A 15,226-nucleotide genomic window follows, 5' to 3' on the forward strand; every position below is an offset into this window, starting at 1 on the left:
AGTTATTTGTCAATATAATTTTATGTTGCTTGAATTCATAATTTATACTTTTGTAGAACAGCTCTCTCCAGTTTAAAAATATATATTTTTTTATTATGTAGGAGTAAGAAAAGCTAAATAACCTTAACTTCTTGTTTTGAAGTTTGGAAATTTCTTTGTTGAGAACTAAACCATTTATATAAGATATGCTGTATGTAAATTCTTTGAATTTTAGATTGTTATATGCTATCAGAACTGAATTTTAGTTCACCTAGTTTGGGTTATATAACACCCTATTAAATGCATGCAGGGATTATGTTCTTTGATTTAGGATTGTGTTTTAGGGGGAAAAACTCTCACTTCCATCACAGAGCAAAGGCAAAGCATGCCACAAAACAAATGTGATTGTTGAAATGACATTTTGGTGTTTCAAAATTTGATACTTCATCTGAGGAAGTCAAGGAGGAATATACAGAATACTTTAACCTGAAAATACTTTTGTCTGCAAAATTCTAATATGCTATTTGCTGTAAGGGGGGTATAGCTTCTTCTTGAGATGTTTTCTCTTTGAAGGCTGTAATTCTCCATGGTCAAATGCTCTCTGTTACACAGAAGGATTTTCTGCTGTGGCATTATATTTGTGCCATATTTTGTAGCAATAGCTAATCTGTGACCTCCCCAAATCTGTCCTTCTGTTGTCTCTCTGCTATTTTTAAGGCATTTTTAACCATTTTGATTCTCTGTTTTAAATGTACAGTGACCTGTCTGTTCCCAATCAGAAAGCATACTTCRGATCAACACAGAGGAAATAAATTACATACGAATAAAATTCTCACTGAAATACAATTTATATTGTCATGTTTTTCTTTGCCAGAGGACAAATCCTTTCCAAGGCAATGGAAAAGGCTTATATTTCATTTGTTTGTTGGCAGTCCAAATATATCAGAAATATATATACCAGCATCTAGGTGTGACACTTCAGTTTTGACCCAAGCATCTAGACAGTTACTAATTCTTAATAATTACAACAAATTAAAATTGTGAATTGATAAGTGTAACATGAGGTATTGCATGCTGTCATGTCCAAAGATTACTTCTAAACTTAATAAATCAGTTCTGGGGGGTAAAATTTCATGAACTAGCAAGCACTTATATTTTAACTAGTGCGCTCTTCTACCTTTGTCCTCCATGCGAATGACAGATTTGCATTCAGTCCCCTGCCATTTTATATGCAAATGTTCTAGAAGATGATTTTCCACCTTTGCTAATGCACTTCATACGGCATTTTAAGTATCATCTTGATGAGGCTGACACTTTCTTTCAGTGCTTCCTTTATTTCTTGCTGGCATTTTTCTGTCCAAAACATTAATGAAAAGCTTTTTCCTTTTCATCCTTCCTAAAATTTCATCAAAGAATTGTTTTGATGGATTTACATCGAGCATTTCATTTTGAACTCCTCAGCTTTTGATTTTTGAGCCCTGCAATTAGCATAGTCAATCTTGATCTTTTTTACAAGATGTAGTGGTCAGAGACAACTAGTTAATTCAAAGCAGACTGTAAGCCACATTTTAAGTCTTCTGAAGTTTAGATTATTGGCTCTTGAGTGTGGAGAGTCAGTAGATGAAGTCAAGATTAAGCCACAGAGTTGTTGAGAGACTGGAGGAAGGGACAACATTGGGCCAGTTCACGGATCTCCTGTTGGGAGCCCTCAAGCACTAAAGCTTTATATATGTGTGTGTGTGTGTGTGTGTGTGTGTGTATGTACACATACACATACATATATATATACACACACACATATATATATATGATATTTTTGACTACTTATTTCARTTTCTTGTTGAAAAATAGGTATTTCACGTCTACTCAAGAGATCACAAAGTTCATGGAGGAAATGATCTTGCAGGAGGAATCTTTACTTAAGGCTTCATTACATTTGTAAGAAGCTGATAAGATGTGCAGTGCTAATGTGTTCGGTGTTGCCTATTGTCATTAGCCCAGAGGTATTAAGGGATCCTGGGAGATCTGTTTTGACTTTCGAAGAAATTAAATCTCAGGATATGAGTACAGCCACAACTTGTATTTAAGAGRATATCTAAAATGGATGATGTACCCAAAGCAAGTCAGGTAGTGGTCTCCGAAAGTGTATGCACACCTACCCTTGGCAAGCCTGGATTCTCGAAGTGTTTGATGTGTTTTTACATACAGTTTTACCTTGTGATTGTGATGATGTAATGAAGTTGCTYCCCAAATAGGCAAAACATCTACTCCCTGGCTTTGGCTTTGGCCTTGGCCTTGGCCTCACTCTTCTGCTGTTTTTCTTGAACTAATGCTAGTACTCACCTGACCCCAAGGTGAGGTGCTTCAGGGAGCTAATCCACTAGGAAAACTTGTCCTTTTTGTTGTGAGGTTTGAGTTTGGTTTTTGTTTTTTTTCTTTGWTTTTTCCTGCTGGCTTACCTACCTAAGCCAGTTTCCCCTGGGCCTGGATGATTCCCAGGACATGGAGCTGCCCATTGCGGCAACAAATCGCAGATGGTGTCTCAGCCACACAGTAACGCCCCAAGCTGACCAAGCAGCAACATCTCAGCTTGGTAGGACTCCTTCATCTCAGATGTCTCACTGATTCATGTAGCAATTTTTAGATCACTCCGGTTGGGTTTTACCACTAACTTGGAAACTCGTTGGGCCAGAGGCAAGAACGAAGGAAGTACAATTCTCTGCACTAGTCTGAGTGAGTTTCACAGCAGGTTGTAAGTCTGTGTCTTCATTTCGGAGAAGACATTGCATAATAATGATTATTTTTTAATTAAAATACTATTGACTGGATCCTGTTTGCTATGTTATGAATTCTTTGTTCCAAATGTACAGTATCAAATGACTAATTTCATTTACAGTTTTGTAGATGCTTAATTGTAATTCAGCTTTTGTATTCAGTAGAAAATGATTAAAATAATATGAACTAAACTGCTGTTTGCTTGCAATGATGACTTTTCCTTTTTCTGTTCAGCATCTGAACCCAATCTGAAACTACGGTCCAGACTAAAGCAAAAAGTGGCCGAAAGACGGAGCAGCCCCCTCTTGCGTAGAAAAGATGGTCCAGTGGTTACCGCTCTTAAGAAGCGTCCATTGGATGTCACAGGTATGTTGGGTAAGCAACCGAACATTATGCTGCCTACCAAACATTATATGAAGTGTCCCTTTCCAAAGGCAGTTCTTACATCTGCTTAATACTGTAGTCTGATTCTGTTGTGTGCCTTTTAATGGTCTAGAGACCTGAATGATGTGAGCTATGTTCAGCAGGGCTTGATGGAGGTGTGAGTCAGCAAGGTGATTTTTTGGATATTCATGTATTGAAGCAGCATCACCAAGTCGATAAACTTATTTTTACTGCCAAGCTTTAAGACTTCTTTAGATAAATGCAGATATGTTACTGTTGTATTATTTTCCCTTAAACATTTCTGTGATCTTCAGCAACAGACTGTTTAGAAGTAGTAGTATCCATGAGGAGGCCATAATTCATGACTGATTTCCTCCAGCAGTAAATGCTTTACAAACCATATTTGTTTTAGGCTTTGGGCAGACTGCCATAGTTCCTTGTTAAGTAATTATGCTGAAATTTTAAAACATGTAAGGCTTTATATATATATGTGTGTGTGTGTGTGTATGTATATATATGTACACATACACATACATATATATACACACACACATATATATATGATATTTTTGACTACTTATTTCAGTTTCTTGTTGAAAAATAGTATTCTTTTGGGGTGAAGTTTGTAAGGAGGGATCACAGTAAATAGATTATGTAGATTACCATAAAGTTAATTCTTAGCACCATCTAGGGATGCCTGTACGTAAGTACCACTGGATGACTGCTTTTTCAGGCTTTTGGGGCCACTTTAAGGCATGCTATCATGATTCAAACAACTTGAAAGTGAGCTCACTTTAGATAGCATAGTGGTTTCAGGAGATTTTAGGGTAGCTGTGCTCTGCTTTGTATCAGAGCCTCTCTATTTGCAAAGAAAATAGATGATTTTAACAGCCTTGCATCATTCATGTCCCATCTGAAAATCAAATCTACTCCACTTCCCATGTAGTGCTATCTGTCATAGGGCTTTTTAGGATAAAAGAGGCCCTAATGTCTGTATGCTAGCTCCATGTCCCAGGAGTGCCTTCAAAAATGACAGTGGACCTTCCTGCTTTTCAGCACTCTGGCTGCCAAGTGCTTACGTTCTGACCAGTTGAGATCAGAAGGGGAGACGGGCAACATCTTTGATCAGTGCTGAAGAAGAGCTGCCTTCAGTTAACTTCTTCTTATGGCTGTGCAAAAGCTTGCAAAGTGCCTGTCTACAAGTTATAAATGCAAGCACATAATATGCTCTCTTCATACAGGTCTTTTGTTCATAGCTCTATAATAGGAGGGAGTATTTATCCTCATGGTATAATTTTATACAGTAAAGAACGGTAGTGGAAATAGAAAGTAATGTTTGAAGTCGTTGTTCAAAGGAGAAGCTTACCAAGCCCTCTCAAGCAGGCATTTAACCTTAAAGCAGTGATGTCAGGACGGTGTTCTGCACAGTATCTTGGACGTTCTGATTTGAGAATTGAACCTATGTTATGGGACCTGGAGAAGAGCGGCTTCAATGCATCCTTAATATCACAGGGAGAGTATGTGCAGGCTTGTTTCTGGTCTCGCTCTTTGATACCTCCCTGGAACCTGCAGAGCCTTCTGGAATGCACATGTGGAATCTGTGGAACTTGCACGGATCAAAGTAGCGTAATAATGTGTACTGAATAATGCCACCAAAAAAAGCTATTAAAAGACCCCTGAAATTGTAACAACTGGCATTATTTCTACTTGAACATTCTAGAGCAATTACAGGATGGCAGCTGCTAGGAGATTCTTCTGGAGTTGGTCAAATCCTGTGCTTAGGGAGTGGGAACATTCAGGAAAAAAAGTTTTAATGTTACGTACCTTCCAAAATAAAAAAAGAAACACTGGAAACTGTTCCATACACCAGGTGAGACACCTTCTCGGGGAAGTTTTCTGCCTGTTGCAATCTCATATACTGTTTTGGTTTGTTATTGTTTTTGTATCATTATTGGGGAGGCTTTGGTTTCAAGTTGAACATCTCAGTGGTTCTGGTTAGTGAGTCCACAGAGAATGTGTTGATAAAATATACAAAGGTAGATGGATTTTCTGAGCTTTCAGATGGTAACAGAGTTATTAATGGGGATGAACTCCACACTGGGTCTTTCCAATAAGAGAGAGTTTACTCCCCAAGTGGAGAAGACTTGCTGATAAAAGGCAGTATCTCAGAAAGAACTTGGTCTCTTGGTCTTTATACAGTTTTACCTGATTTCTATAAAATGTCCTCAGTCCATGATTTTGGCCAGTGGTCTGCCTAGTCGTGTCTCACTTGTGCAGTTTTCAAAACTTTTAAAGTGATTTAATTTGTCATCCTGAAAAAATACCAGGAGTGGCTGCAGATTTGACCATCCACTGGCCAGGGACTGAGGAGAAAGGAACAGAAAATGCATATCCCTTTCAAAGCAGCCCTTTTTCCAGCAAAAGATTTGAGGTGTGTCAACTAATTCCCAATCCTCTGAGCCTACTTCCCGTGATCTTATGCTAGGAGTGAGAGGAAACATGTTCTTCAGCTCCAGAGGGGTTATTAAATTACTTAATTTGACATGTGTGATGCAGGGCGTGAAGGGCAAGTGCTGGCTTCAGGGCTCTCACTACTCAGGGACCTATATAAAATAAAAAAAGTTACCCCCTGTCGCATGTGGGGACCTGTATTAAATCCATTCACTAGTGCAGACTTAAAACTTGGGCTCGGAGGCCTGAATTATAAATCTCAGTGCTTTGTTATGTGCCTTATTATAAAAGTAAGTCAGCTCTCGTGTCAGATAAGCACAAGGACTCTGTAGTGGCCAGATGGACCAGAAGGCAACATGAGAAAATGTAAAGGTTGCCTTGCAGTTCAAGGATGAAGTCTGATGCAGTACACTTTGAGAGGGGAGCTCTGGGATTAAATACTGAAGAGGGCTGAAGAAGACACTTGAGGAAAATGAAGTAGGACAGTTTGACGTCCTGCAGTTTGGCCTCTTCAGGCTTTGCATGTCTTCTATTATGTTCTGATCATRTTTTTGGTTATTAGTGCCCTATAAGAGAAATGCCCATGCAGAAAAAGACATAAATAAAGTAAGCACGTACTTGGAGGGATGATTTCAAAGTGTATTTGTCAGTATTTTATAAGTCCTGTTAAGATTTAAAGGGGATGTGGGGCATAGGGGTGTTTTCCTCCAAAAACAGAATTTGAGGGGTTGTTTCCTGTCTAAATAGCATTGCAGAGATTGCTTGTAATGTGTCTAAAAGTTGCTTTTGGATGTATTTTAGACTCTGCATGCAACAGTGCTCCTGGATCTGGTCCCAGCTCTCCAAACAACAGCTCCAACAACATAAGTGCTGAGAATGGAATTACAGGATCGGTCACAAGTATTCAAGCAGAGGTACAGAGCTGTTCTTTAGTCTGATTTTAATACTTGAGTTTCTAATCTCTTTTTGCAATGTCCTAAGAATTTGGATGTACAAATTGATATGACTCCTACTGAAAACTTTACATTGTAGTTCAGAGCAGACTTTGGGACTTAACCTCCCAATTTGGGTTGACCRGACACATTATCTGTGTCTTAAATTTAGTTTAAGCCAGCTCATGAGCTGCGTGTGGTTTTATTATGAATCAGTAGTAAAAATAAAATGATTTGGGGAGGAAAAACATGAAAAGCATTTCCTGGTCAAATGTAAGTATTTTAAAATTTGGGGCATCTCTTCCTGTATTTTGCAGAATAGGCTGAATCTAGTAAGTGCCGTAGGAGCAGACTAGAGCTGGATTAGAGGAAACCAGTTTAACCTTCATGTATAGGATTTGAAAGCTTGGTGCCTAGTACCATGGACTAATTTATAATCGCTTAAGCTTTTGCCATCACCTGAAATATCTGCCATGGTTATCTAGGGAAGGGTATTGGTCTAGGTTGAGTATGGTTCCACATAGCAGTTCCATTGTCCAGAGTTACTGAAGCCCACCTTTTTCTGAAGGTTGATAGAGATATCTTTAAGCTTTATCTGTAGAAAAGCAATGGGGTTGTGTCCTGACATGGATATGTATCTTTTTTCCCAGCTTGCCATTAGCTGTTTTCCCCTTGAATATAGTGTCTGTCATCATCAGGACTGTAAAACCAAGCTTGAGCTTTTACAAGAAAGCATATTAACCTACTATTGTCTTCTCAAATTGACCTTGAGAGTTTGAAAATGCTTTTTTTTATAGCATATATGTAGGCTTTTTTTGCTTACACAGGTTTTCACTTTGTTTTTATTTCTAACATAGTGTAACATCCTTTAATATAAGGAATATACCTTCTACTCCACCCTTTCTATTAACACTCTCCCATGCCAAATTACTCAACACATATCTATGTCCGCTATAGTCCATTGCAGTTATTATACAGATTAAGACAGTATAACGTAGAGTCTTCACTTGACACTGTGAACCAGAGCTGTTGTAAAGACGTGTGGCTTTCAAATTGCATGCCATCCATTTAGTAGTTTGGAGGAGGTCTGGGAAGTGCTATCTTACATACGCAACCCTATAGCTAAGGGCACATTGGAGACACTGCTCTCTGTTTGCCACAGGTAGGCTTGCCCTTAGTTTCCGGTTTTGCTGGTTCAGGAGAAATAGATCTGGTCTACATTTAGCAAACTGCAGATCTGTAAGTGCTAGTGGTGGAAAAAAGTAGTGGATTTGATCACTTCTTGCAATCTAGATGGAACAGGCTGCTTCCTGCAAGCCAGTATTAGCTTCTAAAGGTGAACATGAAGATATAGTACTCACCTTAACCRTTTTATTTTTCAAATAAATAAATTGAACTAATGAATTGTGACTAGGCTAGCAATACCTAATAAAATGGGCACAGACACAGACTTTAAGAAAGCTCTTTTCATGGACTGCTCATAGAGCAGCAATTTTATAAATTAGACTGAGGCACAAGTGGCACAGACTATACAAAAAAGAATCCGTGCACTGCCAAAACAGTTCTCTGGAAGGAGTTGCCAGAAATGTAGAAGGCAATCACCTTTCATTTATCTCTTTTGCAGCTTTACTGTAGAGGCTGATTCATGGTAATGCTGTTGTATATGAGAAAGGAAACATGTTGATCTGGAATTTTAAATGGAGTAGTATCTCCATCTCCAAAAAAACTTAAGCAAAAAGAAGGGGAAAAATGGAGTTAAAATTTCTCTGGAAGTCATGCCCAGGTTTTTTTCAGCTTTTTATAATTTTTGGAAAATAGCAAAAATGTAGCATATGAATGATTGTGGTAATTTGAGAACTACCCAGGAGTGCATGTGGTGTGTTGGATTGCTGCCATCACAAGAGCAGAAGAAACCATAAATCATTATATGGTGGCAAAAAGAACACTTATAACCTATTGCACAATTTTTTCTGCTGTTCTCCTACTTGAATTGCTTGGCTAAATGTTCTAGTTCTTTGCATTATTTTTTTTGTGGGAAAATGGCTTTGGTCTTTTCCTTGTTCTAGCATTGCATGTTGCATGTTACCAGCTGCCCTGTTTGCCTATATGTATTTTAATTGTCTAAATTTATTTGAGGAAAAGCTGAGTAAACTAGGGTTTTGGTTTCTTTTGGATCTTGTTCTTTAGTATTACTAGTATTATATGGTAGCCCAACTGTGATACCAGTTGACTAGTCCTTTATCAAGTTTCCACTTTCCCATACTATGAATATTTAAATGCTTCCARAAACTTAATATTGCCAGCTTTGTGTTTCATGTTTACCTTTGCATTTTAGTTTATATGAGAAATTGTCAGTTTGTCAGAAGGTCACCTCTTGAACCATTCCAGATATGCTGGAACATGGTCTCTGAGTTCATTATTTAAGGTTAAATGCTTGCCTTGAGTATAGAAGGACCACCCTACTAAAGTCCATTTTTTAATTGTTTTTAAATCTTAAGAATTTATTGTCTTTCGAAGGCACAGGTTGTTCATTGCCATTGCAATTGATATGACTGTAAAAGTACCTCATTCCAGATGAAAATTGTACATACTGAAATTGTGCCTTTCTGTGCAGTTCTATAGATGTTTGTGCGCAATCCGCAGATGAGACCTGTGTATTTAAAGTGATGATAATGCCAGTAAACATCATTTGCTATTAGTTTCAATCTGTTGCATTTTTCTCTTCATTGTTTTTAAAACAAATTCTCATGAGATTGTTTGAGGCACAACTACATGGTATGGATTGTTCAAGGAGTTAATGGGCGTAGTTTTGTTTCATTTGTGGTAGCGGTAAAATATTTCATTACTTTGCCGACAATAACTACCTTATTCTCTGTGCTAATGTTCTGTGAGATTTAAATTAGAGCAAAATTGCTGGTAGTGTTCAAAATTGCTTGCAAAAAGTGTGGGCATGCACTATCATGTGCCCTTCCCAGGTACCATTCAGCAGCAAAACTTGTTACTCTCTTCAATTTTCCTCCTTTGTGGCAGCAAAAATGTTAAGTGCTCTATATATAAATTCACAGTTGTGTAATTATGAACTGAGATCTTAAATACATGTTTACTCCTTCAAAGGGAGAACTGATCTGGGATGTATTTTCAACCAGCTCGACTGACGTTCATGAARGCACAAGAAGATAAGATGGGAAGAGTTTAACTCAATGGGGGAGCTTTTGTGTAGTGTCATAGGAAAGCTAGGCAAGCTTACCAAATGTCTGGAATGCAGGAGCAGCTGGATGCTAAGAGGATAAATAGAAATCAGTGGCATGTCAACATGTGCATTTACAAGTACATGCCGGTGTCCAGCAAAGCTGGCAAATGTGGTCCYGGGAAAGTTTTTCTATTCCCTGGCTTTGCTTTTTGGGGAGCACTAACCTCAGGCTGCAATGCTGGCCATTAAAGCTGGCAGCTAACCTGGTTAAATCTCAAGAAATGCAGGAGGCAAGTTTTTTTGAAGATTGTTCTTTATAGAGTGTTTTTCAATATTAGTTCTTAAGTACATAGGGTTTGGGGGGGGCTGTTTTGTTTTGTTTTTCTCTCAATGGTTGCTACAGTGGTCCGTTTTTCACCCTGTTTTACCTTAGAGTCCTTGAAAGAACAAAATAGTCCTTATTACCTAGAGATGGTTTTGCAGTCAGGGAAATAAACTGCAAAGTCACATTGATTTAAAGGGCTTGGAGATTWGGGCTAAAATGCATAAAGCCATTATTCAGATCTCTCTGTTACGYTGATATAGGTTTTTGCATAGTATAATGTTGGATTAGTCATAATTTGTTTTTTCTCAATAATGCCTAAGTTAAAATAGTAGAAATTCTGTAGAAAATCTTTTGCAATTTGAACTCCTTTTTATTTTATTTTGGTTGGAAGATTACCCACCGGAGAATTCAGTGTGATCAGAACATTTATCTCCTAACAAGGATAGCAGGCAGTTTGAAGTAATGTCATTTTTTCAATGAGTTTTATCATATATTTCAAACCAATTGTTCTTGAAATTAATGGAATTTTTGCACAAGTGTTCTTTCCTTAAATGGCTGTAACATAATATACTACATCCCACTTGCATCCTAAAAATCCAGAAATAGCTGCATAAGCACTATCTTAAGGCTTTTTGATGAGATTTTGAAGTCTACTTTAACCTAAAACCCACTAGTAAATAGCATAAACTGCGATTTGCTAAAGAGGACAACAATCCATTGCAATGCCTTTTTTTTTTTTTTTTAGGTAATCTGTTTTGGATTTAAAAGAACACATACTTTACTTTTAGAGGAGCAAGTGGGCTGTTAAATCTTTCTCTAGAGAAGCTTTTTGCAGTGGCACTATCTGAAGCCTGCAAGAAAGCAGAATGCTGGTGGGGTGCATGGGTATGTCTGATGTGTCCTCAGTCCCATCCCTGGATGCTGTCTCATGGGGGCGATGTTCTTGCTTTGGTTTCCAGACCAGCCTGGCTCACAGACTGGTGAATCGTGAAGGCTCCGTGACCCAGCTACCGCTCTACACGTCGCCATCGTTGCCCAACATCACGCTAGGGCTGCCTGCGACCGGTCCTTCCAGTGTAAGTGATGTTGGGCACGGATTTGGCTTGGTATTTGCAGCTGTCTTTAGCCCTTAAGTCACTGTATCATTGCCTGTGCCTTTCCAGGGAGGATCAGCACAGCAGGAYGCGGAGAGGCTTGCTCTCCCTGCCTTACAACAGCGGATCTCTTTGTTCCCCGGCACCCACCTCACTCCCTACTTGAGCACTACAACGCTGGAAAGAGATGGGGGAACTGCACATAACCCCCTTCTGCAACACATGGTCCTACTGGAACAGCCGACTGCACAAACTCCCCTGGTCACAGGTGAGAACACCACAGATAGCATTCAAACACCACAATATAGAAGCCCAGCTAGGGGAAAAGAGGGTAGGACATTCATTACTTTTTTAATTTATTTTATTTATTTATTTTTTTTTTTTGCAAAAAAATCACAAAGAAGATGTGTGTTCATTGATTCAAGGATAGTGGCAACGTTTGTAAAAGCTGAGATTGCCTACATCTTCCAGTGGTAGGAAAAGCTGCCTTGTAGGAAAAGCTGGACTTGTAGGAAAAACAAAATAGCTTGTCATCTTGGCAAAATGGAATTAAATAGCATTTACTTCCRTATGGAAGCCTAAGTTTGTAGGTAACAATTTAAATCTACTTTATAGTTAAAATTCTAATTAGTTTAGAWTAAATTGGCAATAAAAATGTTGTTTCTTACTTCACTTATCACCATTCCTATTTATCCATGATGTTTTCTGTTCCATATATACCAGAACATATATTTACAAAAGCATAGATTAAAATACTGGCTTTTCACCATTATAATAAATGACAAAAAAACTTGGCAAAATCTGTTGCATTCAAACAGATTGTATTTGTTTGTATATGTTACAATTTCAGTGTGTTGATTGCTTTGAATTGTTCCCTGTGTAATACTCTCAGAATTAAGCACCTGYGGAAAGGCGTATTTCTATAAATAGGATTGAATCAAGGTAATAATCCCTGGCAGGATACATTTCTGTCTACAGTATGTAATATTAGAGTAAAGATTAGGACAAAGTATATTCTGTATACATTAAAGAAATATTGACTTCTGAAATATTTTTTCATTCCCTTTATAATGGGAATTCCTGAGGGATGTTGGTCACTAAAACGTCACAGCAGTGCTGTCTGATTTGGCTCCTGTCTGGTTTTACATTCAGTCCCAGGAATATACCTGAGGCTGTGATARATTTAAAAATGTGTACGTACCATGAGGCTGAAGAATGGAATTGTGGTGTTTAACCAACACTCTTGGGCTGTGAGAGTGGTTTGTACAGATTTCTTGGACCTTTATGAAATTTTCTATTACCTTTTTTGTGATGGCAAAATGAGATTATCTAAAGTTTGTGTCTCTTCACCAATTGTCCTTTGCCCAAAGACTGATGATTAAGAACCASCAGGGAAGATTCCCCCTCTTACTCAGTCAACCGAATTTTCTTCCAGGTTTGTGCTGACGTTTGCCTTAAAGCACATGTGGGAAGTGGACTTTTTTCTTCTACCTCCTCCAAAGCTCCCTGGAGTTTATAGCGTATTGTTTTGGTTGCTAAATGCATTTTTTCTAGTCCGTCTGCTGTACACGTGGTGTTTTCAGGGCAGGTATAACCAGTGACAGCCACTGCTTAGGAGAATCTTCACTGTACAGCAGTCTAGCAACAACAAATACATGTTCCAGATACAGCAACTGAAACAGAGCAAGATAACATGGTCTCAAAAGCCCTGAATGGACAAGCTGCCAGATCATAGTTGGTACCTCCAACTTCTTCGGAAGCAAAGGGAGTTGATTAGTGTTCTGCAGGTASCCTTCAGCTTTGGAGCTTAGTCTTCTGACTGCTGCAAAAGGAGATAGCACAGATGGCAGGCTTCTCTTTCTGTGGAGGAGGTTAGGCATGAGGGTTATGGGAGATCATGAGTCACTACTGAACAGAGGTTTGCTCCTTTTGTGAGCTGGGAACGAGTTTTGCTAGGCTGGTTTCTGGATCCTAGCTGGAGTTCAAGGAACACCTTACGCTGAGTAGAAAGTGATGATAAAATCTAAGCATCGTGGCTGCGTCTCCCACTAGAGCAGACTACCTTAGATGTACTGTTGCTGTTGTGCAGGGTACTCTGGATATCCTTCACATGAATGTTCATGTCCTGAATAGGAACAAAGTGTCTCCCTGAAAAGCCTTCACATGAGACCTTGGTCATTCTCTTAGAGCAAAGTCATCTTCCAAGATACTGTATACAGACTGTAGAGGATTCCTTTCCATGCTCTGTAATTTCAGCTTTTGGTTAGAGGAACTGTACTATAAGGGAAATGAACCATATCTTTCTAAATTAAGTATATATTAAAAAAGAGGAAAGAAAATGATGCCCTTTTRTTTTACTCTTTTCAGAAAAGCACAGGGTGACAGAAACACAGACAATCTTCTCAYAAGAATAGAGGCTTCAAAATGAATCTGATTACTACAAGCAGGGTGGTTCTGCAAAATCAGTGGGCATGGGAAGTAGTGTCCTTGCCCACTGGTGGGACAGGTGTTGCAAGCTGTTTTCCAAATCATTGTGTTCARCAGGCTGCAGACTTCTGTACAGCTTCTCTATGTTCTCAATGAAAGACCAAGTGAAGAAACAACTTCTCCAGTTCTTGAACTGCCTCATATCTGAATATTACTGACTGCTTGAGCAATCTTTCCTTTATTTCTTTTTATGGAGTGGAGTAAATCAAAAGAATATATTTTTTGCTAAAAGCATGCACGGTTATATCCCTATTGGACACACAGCAGTTCACASCATTGATGACTTTCTCTCTCAAGGCATTAACTGGCAACAGCACAGGCTTATTCTCAGAGGCTCCACTCTTGAGTTTGATTTTGTGTTGGGCTTGTCTTGTCCCAGGTTTCTAAAAATACATGAAGGTATGTCTTCCAGAGAGCAGGACAAGAACTAGCTTACCATGAGAACAACTAAGAGGAGAAGATACTTGCTGAACAAATGCCCKTAGCAGGGATCAGAGAGGTGCTTCACAGGATGGTCATCCGGGAGACCCTGTTTTCTAGGGCATGAGTAATGTATGCCTCCCAAAATAGCCATTACATGTTCAGGAAGTTACCAGCATGAATATACACAATAATGATGGAAACAATTATTTCTTTTTGTCATCTTGTTTCTTAACTTACCTTCTTTCTAAATATACTACTCTCATATTCTTGAAATACTCCAGTAGAGAGCCTTTTTTCCAAGGCTCATCTGATCTGAGGTTTATCAGGTGGAAGTTTTCATTCCTAGTCATTTCTACAGAGCAGGTGTGATGCAGCCAATAGCAACTATGCTTCTCCATGTGATTTACAAGGAGAAGCAGCTTCATCATCATACATCTTCAGTGTTTCTAATGAAGTCCACTGTAAGATGTAATAGCCGGATATTGTGGGGGACAGGTTGGGCTGGTGCTTTCTTAAAAATGAACCTGAGATTATTCCTGGACTAAAGCAAGCTGTAAGATTTTAACACCTCCTAGAAGTAACCATTAGGATGTTAAATCCATGTCCTCCACTAGGAGATGGAAGGATCCATAAAGTATTGCTGATTTTCAGAAATGAAGCATTCCTTGTGGTCTCTGAGCAAACAAGCAAACAAAGAATTCAAAAGCAAACAAAGTATTATTCCATCCAACAGTAATTAATTGTTTTCTGTTCTCTTTAAGGATACTTCAGCTGTAAATGGCGAGGTGGCTGGTTTTAACAGTGTATCTCATTGTCACCATCAGTGTTACTCAACAGCCGTTTTTTTCCCTTCCTTTCTTCCTTTTTTTTTCTTCTCTGCTGTTTTTTCCTCCATATTATCTTCAGACTGGTATCTTTCAGGACTGCCCCTCCATGCACAGTCTCTGGTTGGTGGAGAACGGGTCTCCCCTTCAATACACAAACTCCGGCAGCATCGCCCGCTGGGGCGCACACAGTCTGCTCCCCTTCCCCAGAACGCCCAGGCCCTCCAGCAGTTAGTGATCCAGCAGCAGCATCAGCAGTTTTTGGAGAAACATAAACAGCAATTCCAGCAACAGCAACTGCACATCAACAAGGTAGGCATGATRCTTCCAAAGAATTTCTTACTCATACAGCATCAACACCA

At 38.9% G+C, this 15,226-nt stretch overlaps 1 protein-coding gene across 4 annotated transcripts in view; it reads left to right on the forward strand.

Annotated features, from left to right (window-relative positions):
- HDAC4 (histone deacetylase 4) overlaps positions 1 to 15,226 on the forward strand; it is a 270,470-nt gene that overhangs the window by 184,220 nt on the left and 71,024 nt on the right. For 2 of the 4 annotated variants that reach the window (XM_085304382.1, XM_085304383.1), the window contains exons 8-12: positions 2,989 to 3,120; positions 6,391 to 6,503; positions 10,996 to 11,112; positions 11,200 to 11,398; positions 14,947 to 15,176. In XM_085304382.1, coding sequence (XP_085160508.1) covers positions 2,989 to 3,120; positions 6,391 to 6,503; positions 10,996 to 11,112; positions 11,200 to 11,398; positions 14,947 to 15,176 — 791 coding nt within the window. Of the gene's footprint in view, positions 1 to 2,988; positions 3,130 to 6,390; positions 6,504 to 10,995; positions 11,113 to 11,199; positions 11,399 to 14,946; positions 15,177 to 15,226 lie in introns of all 4 variants that reach the window. The other 2 variants (XM_085304384.1, XM_085304381.1) reach the window with 2 other exon arrangements.

The sequence above is a fragment of the Rhea americana genome, unplaced genomic scaffold (genome assembly GCF_003343005.1).
Source record: "Rhea americana isolate MKP2758 unplaced genomic scaffold, rheAme1 scaffold_209, whole genome shotgun sequence".
Lineage (NCBI taxonomy): Eukaryota > Metazoa > Chordata > Aves > Rheiformes > Rheidae > Rhea > Rhea americana.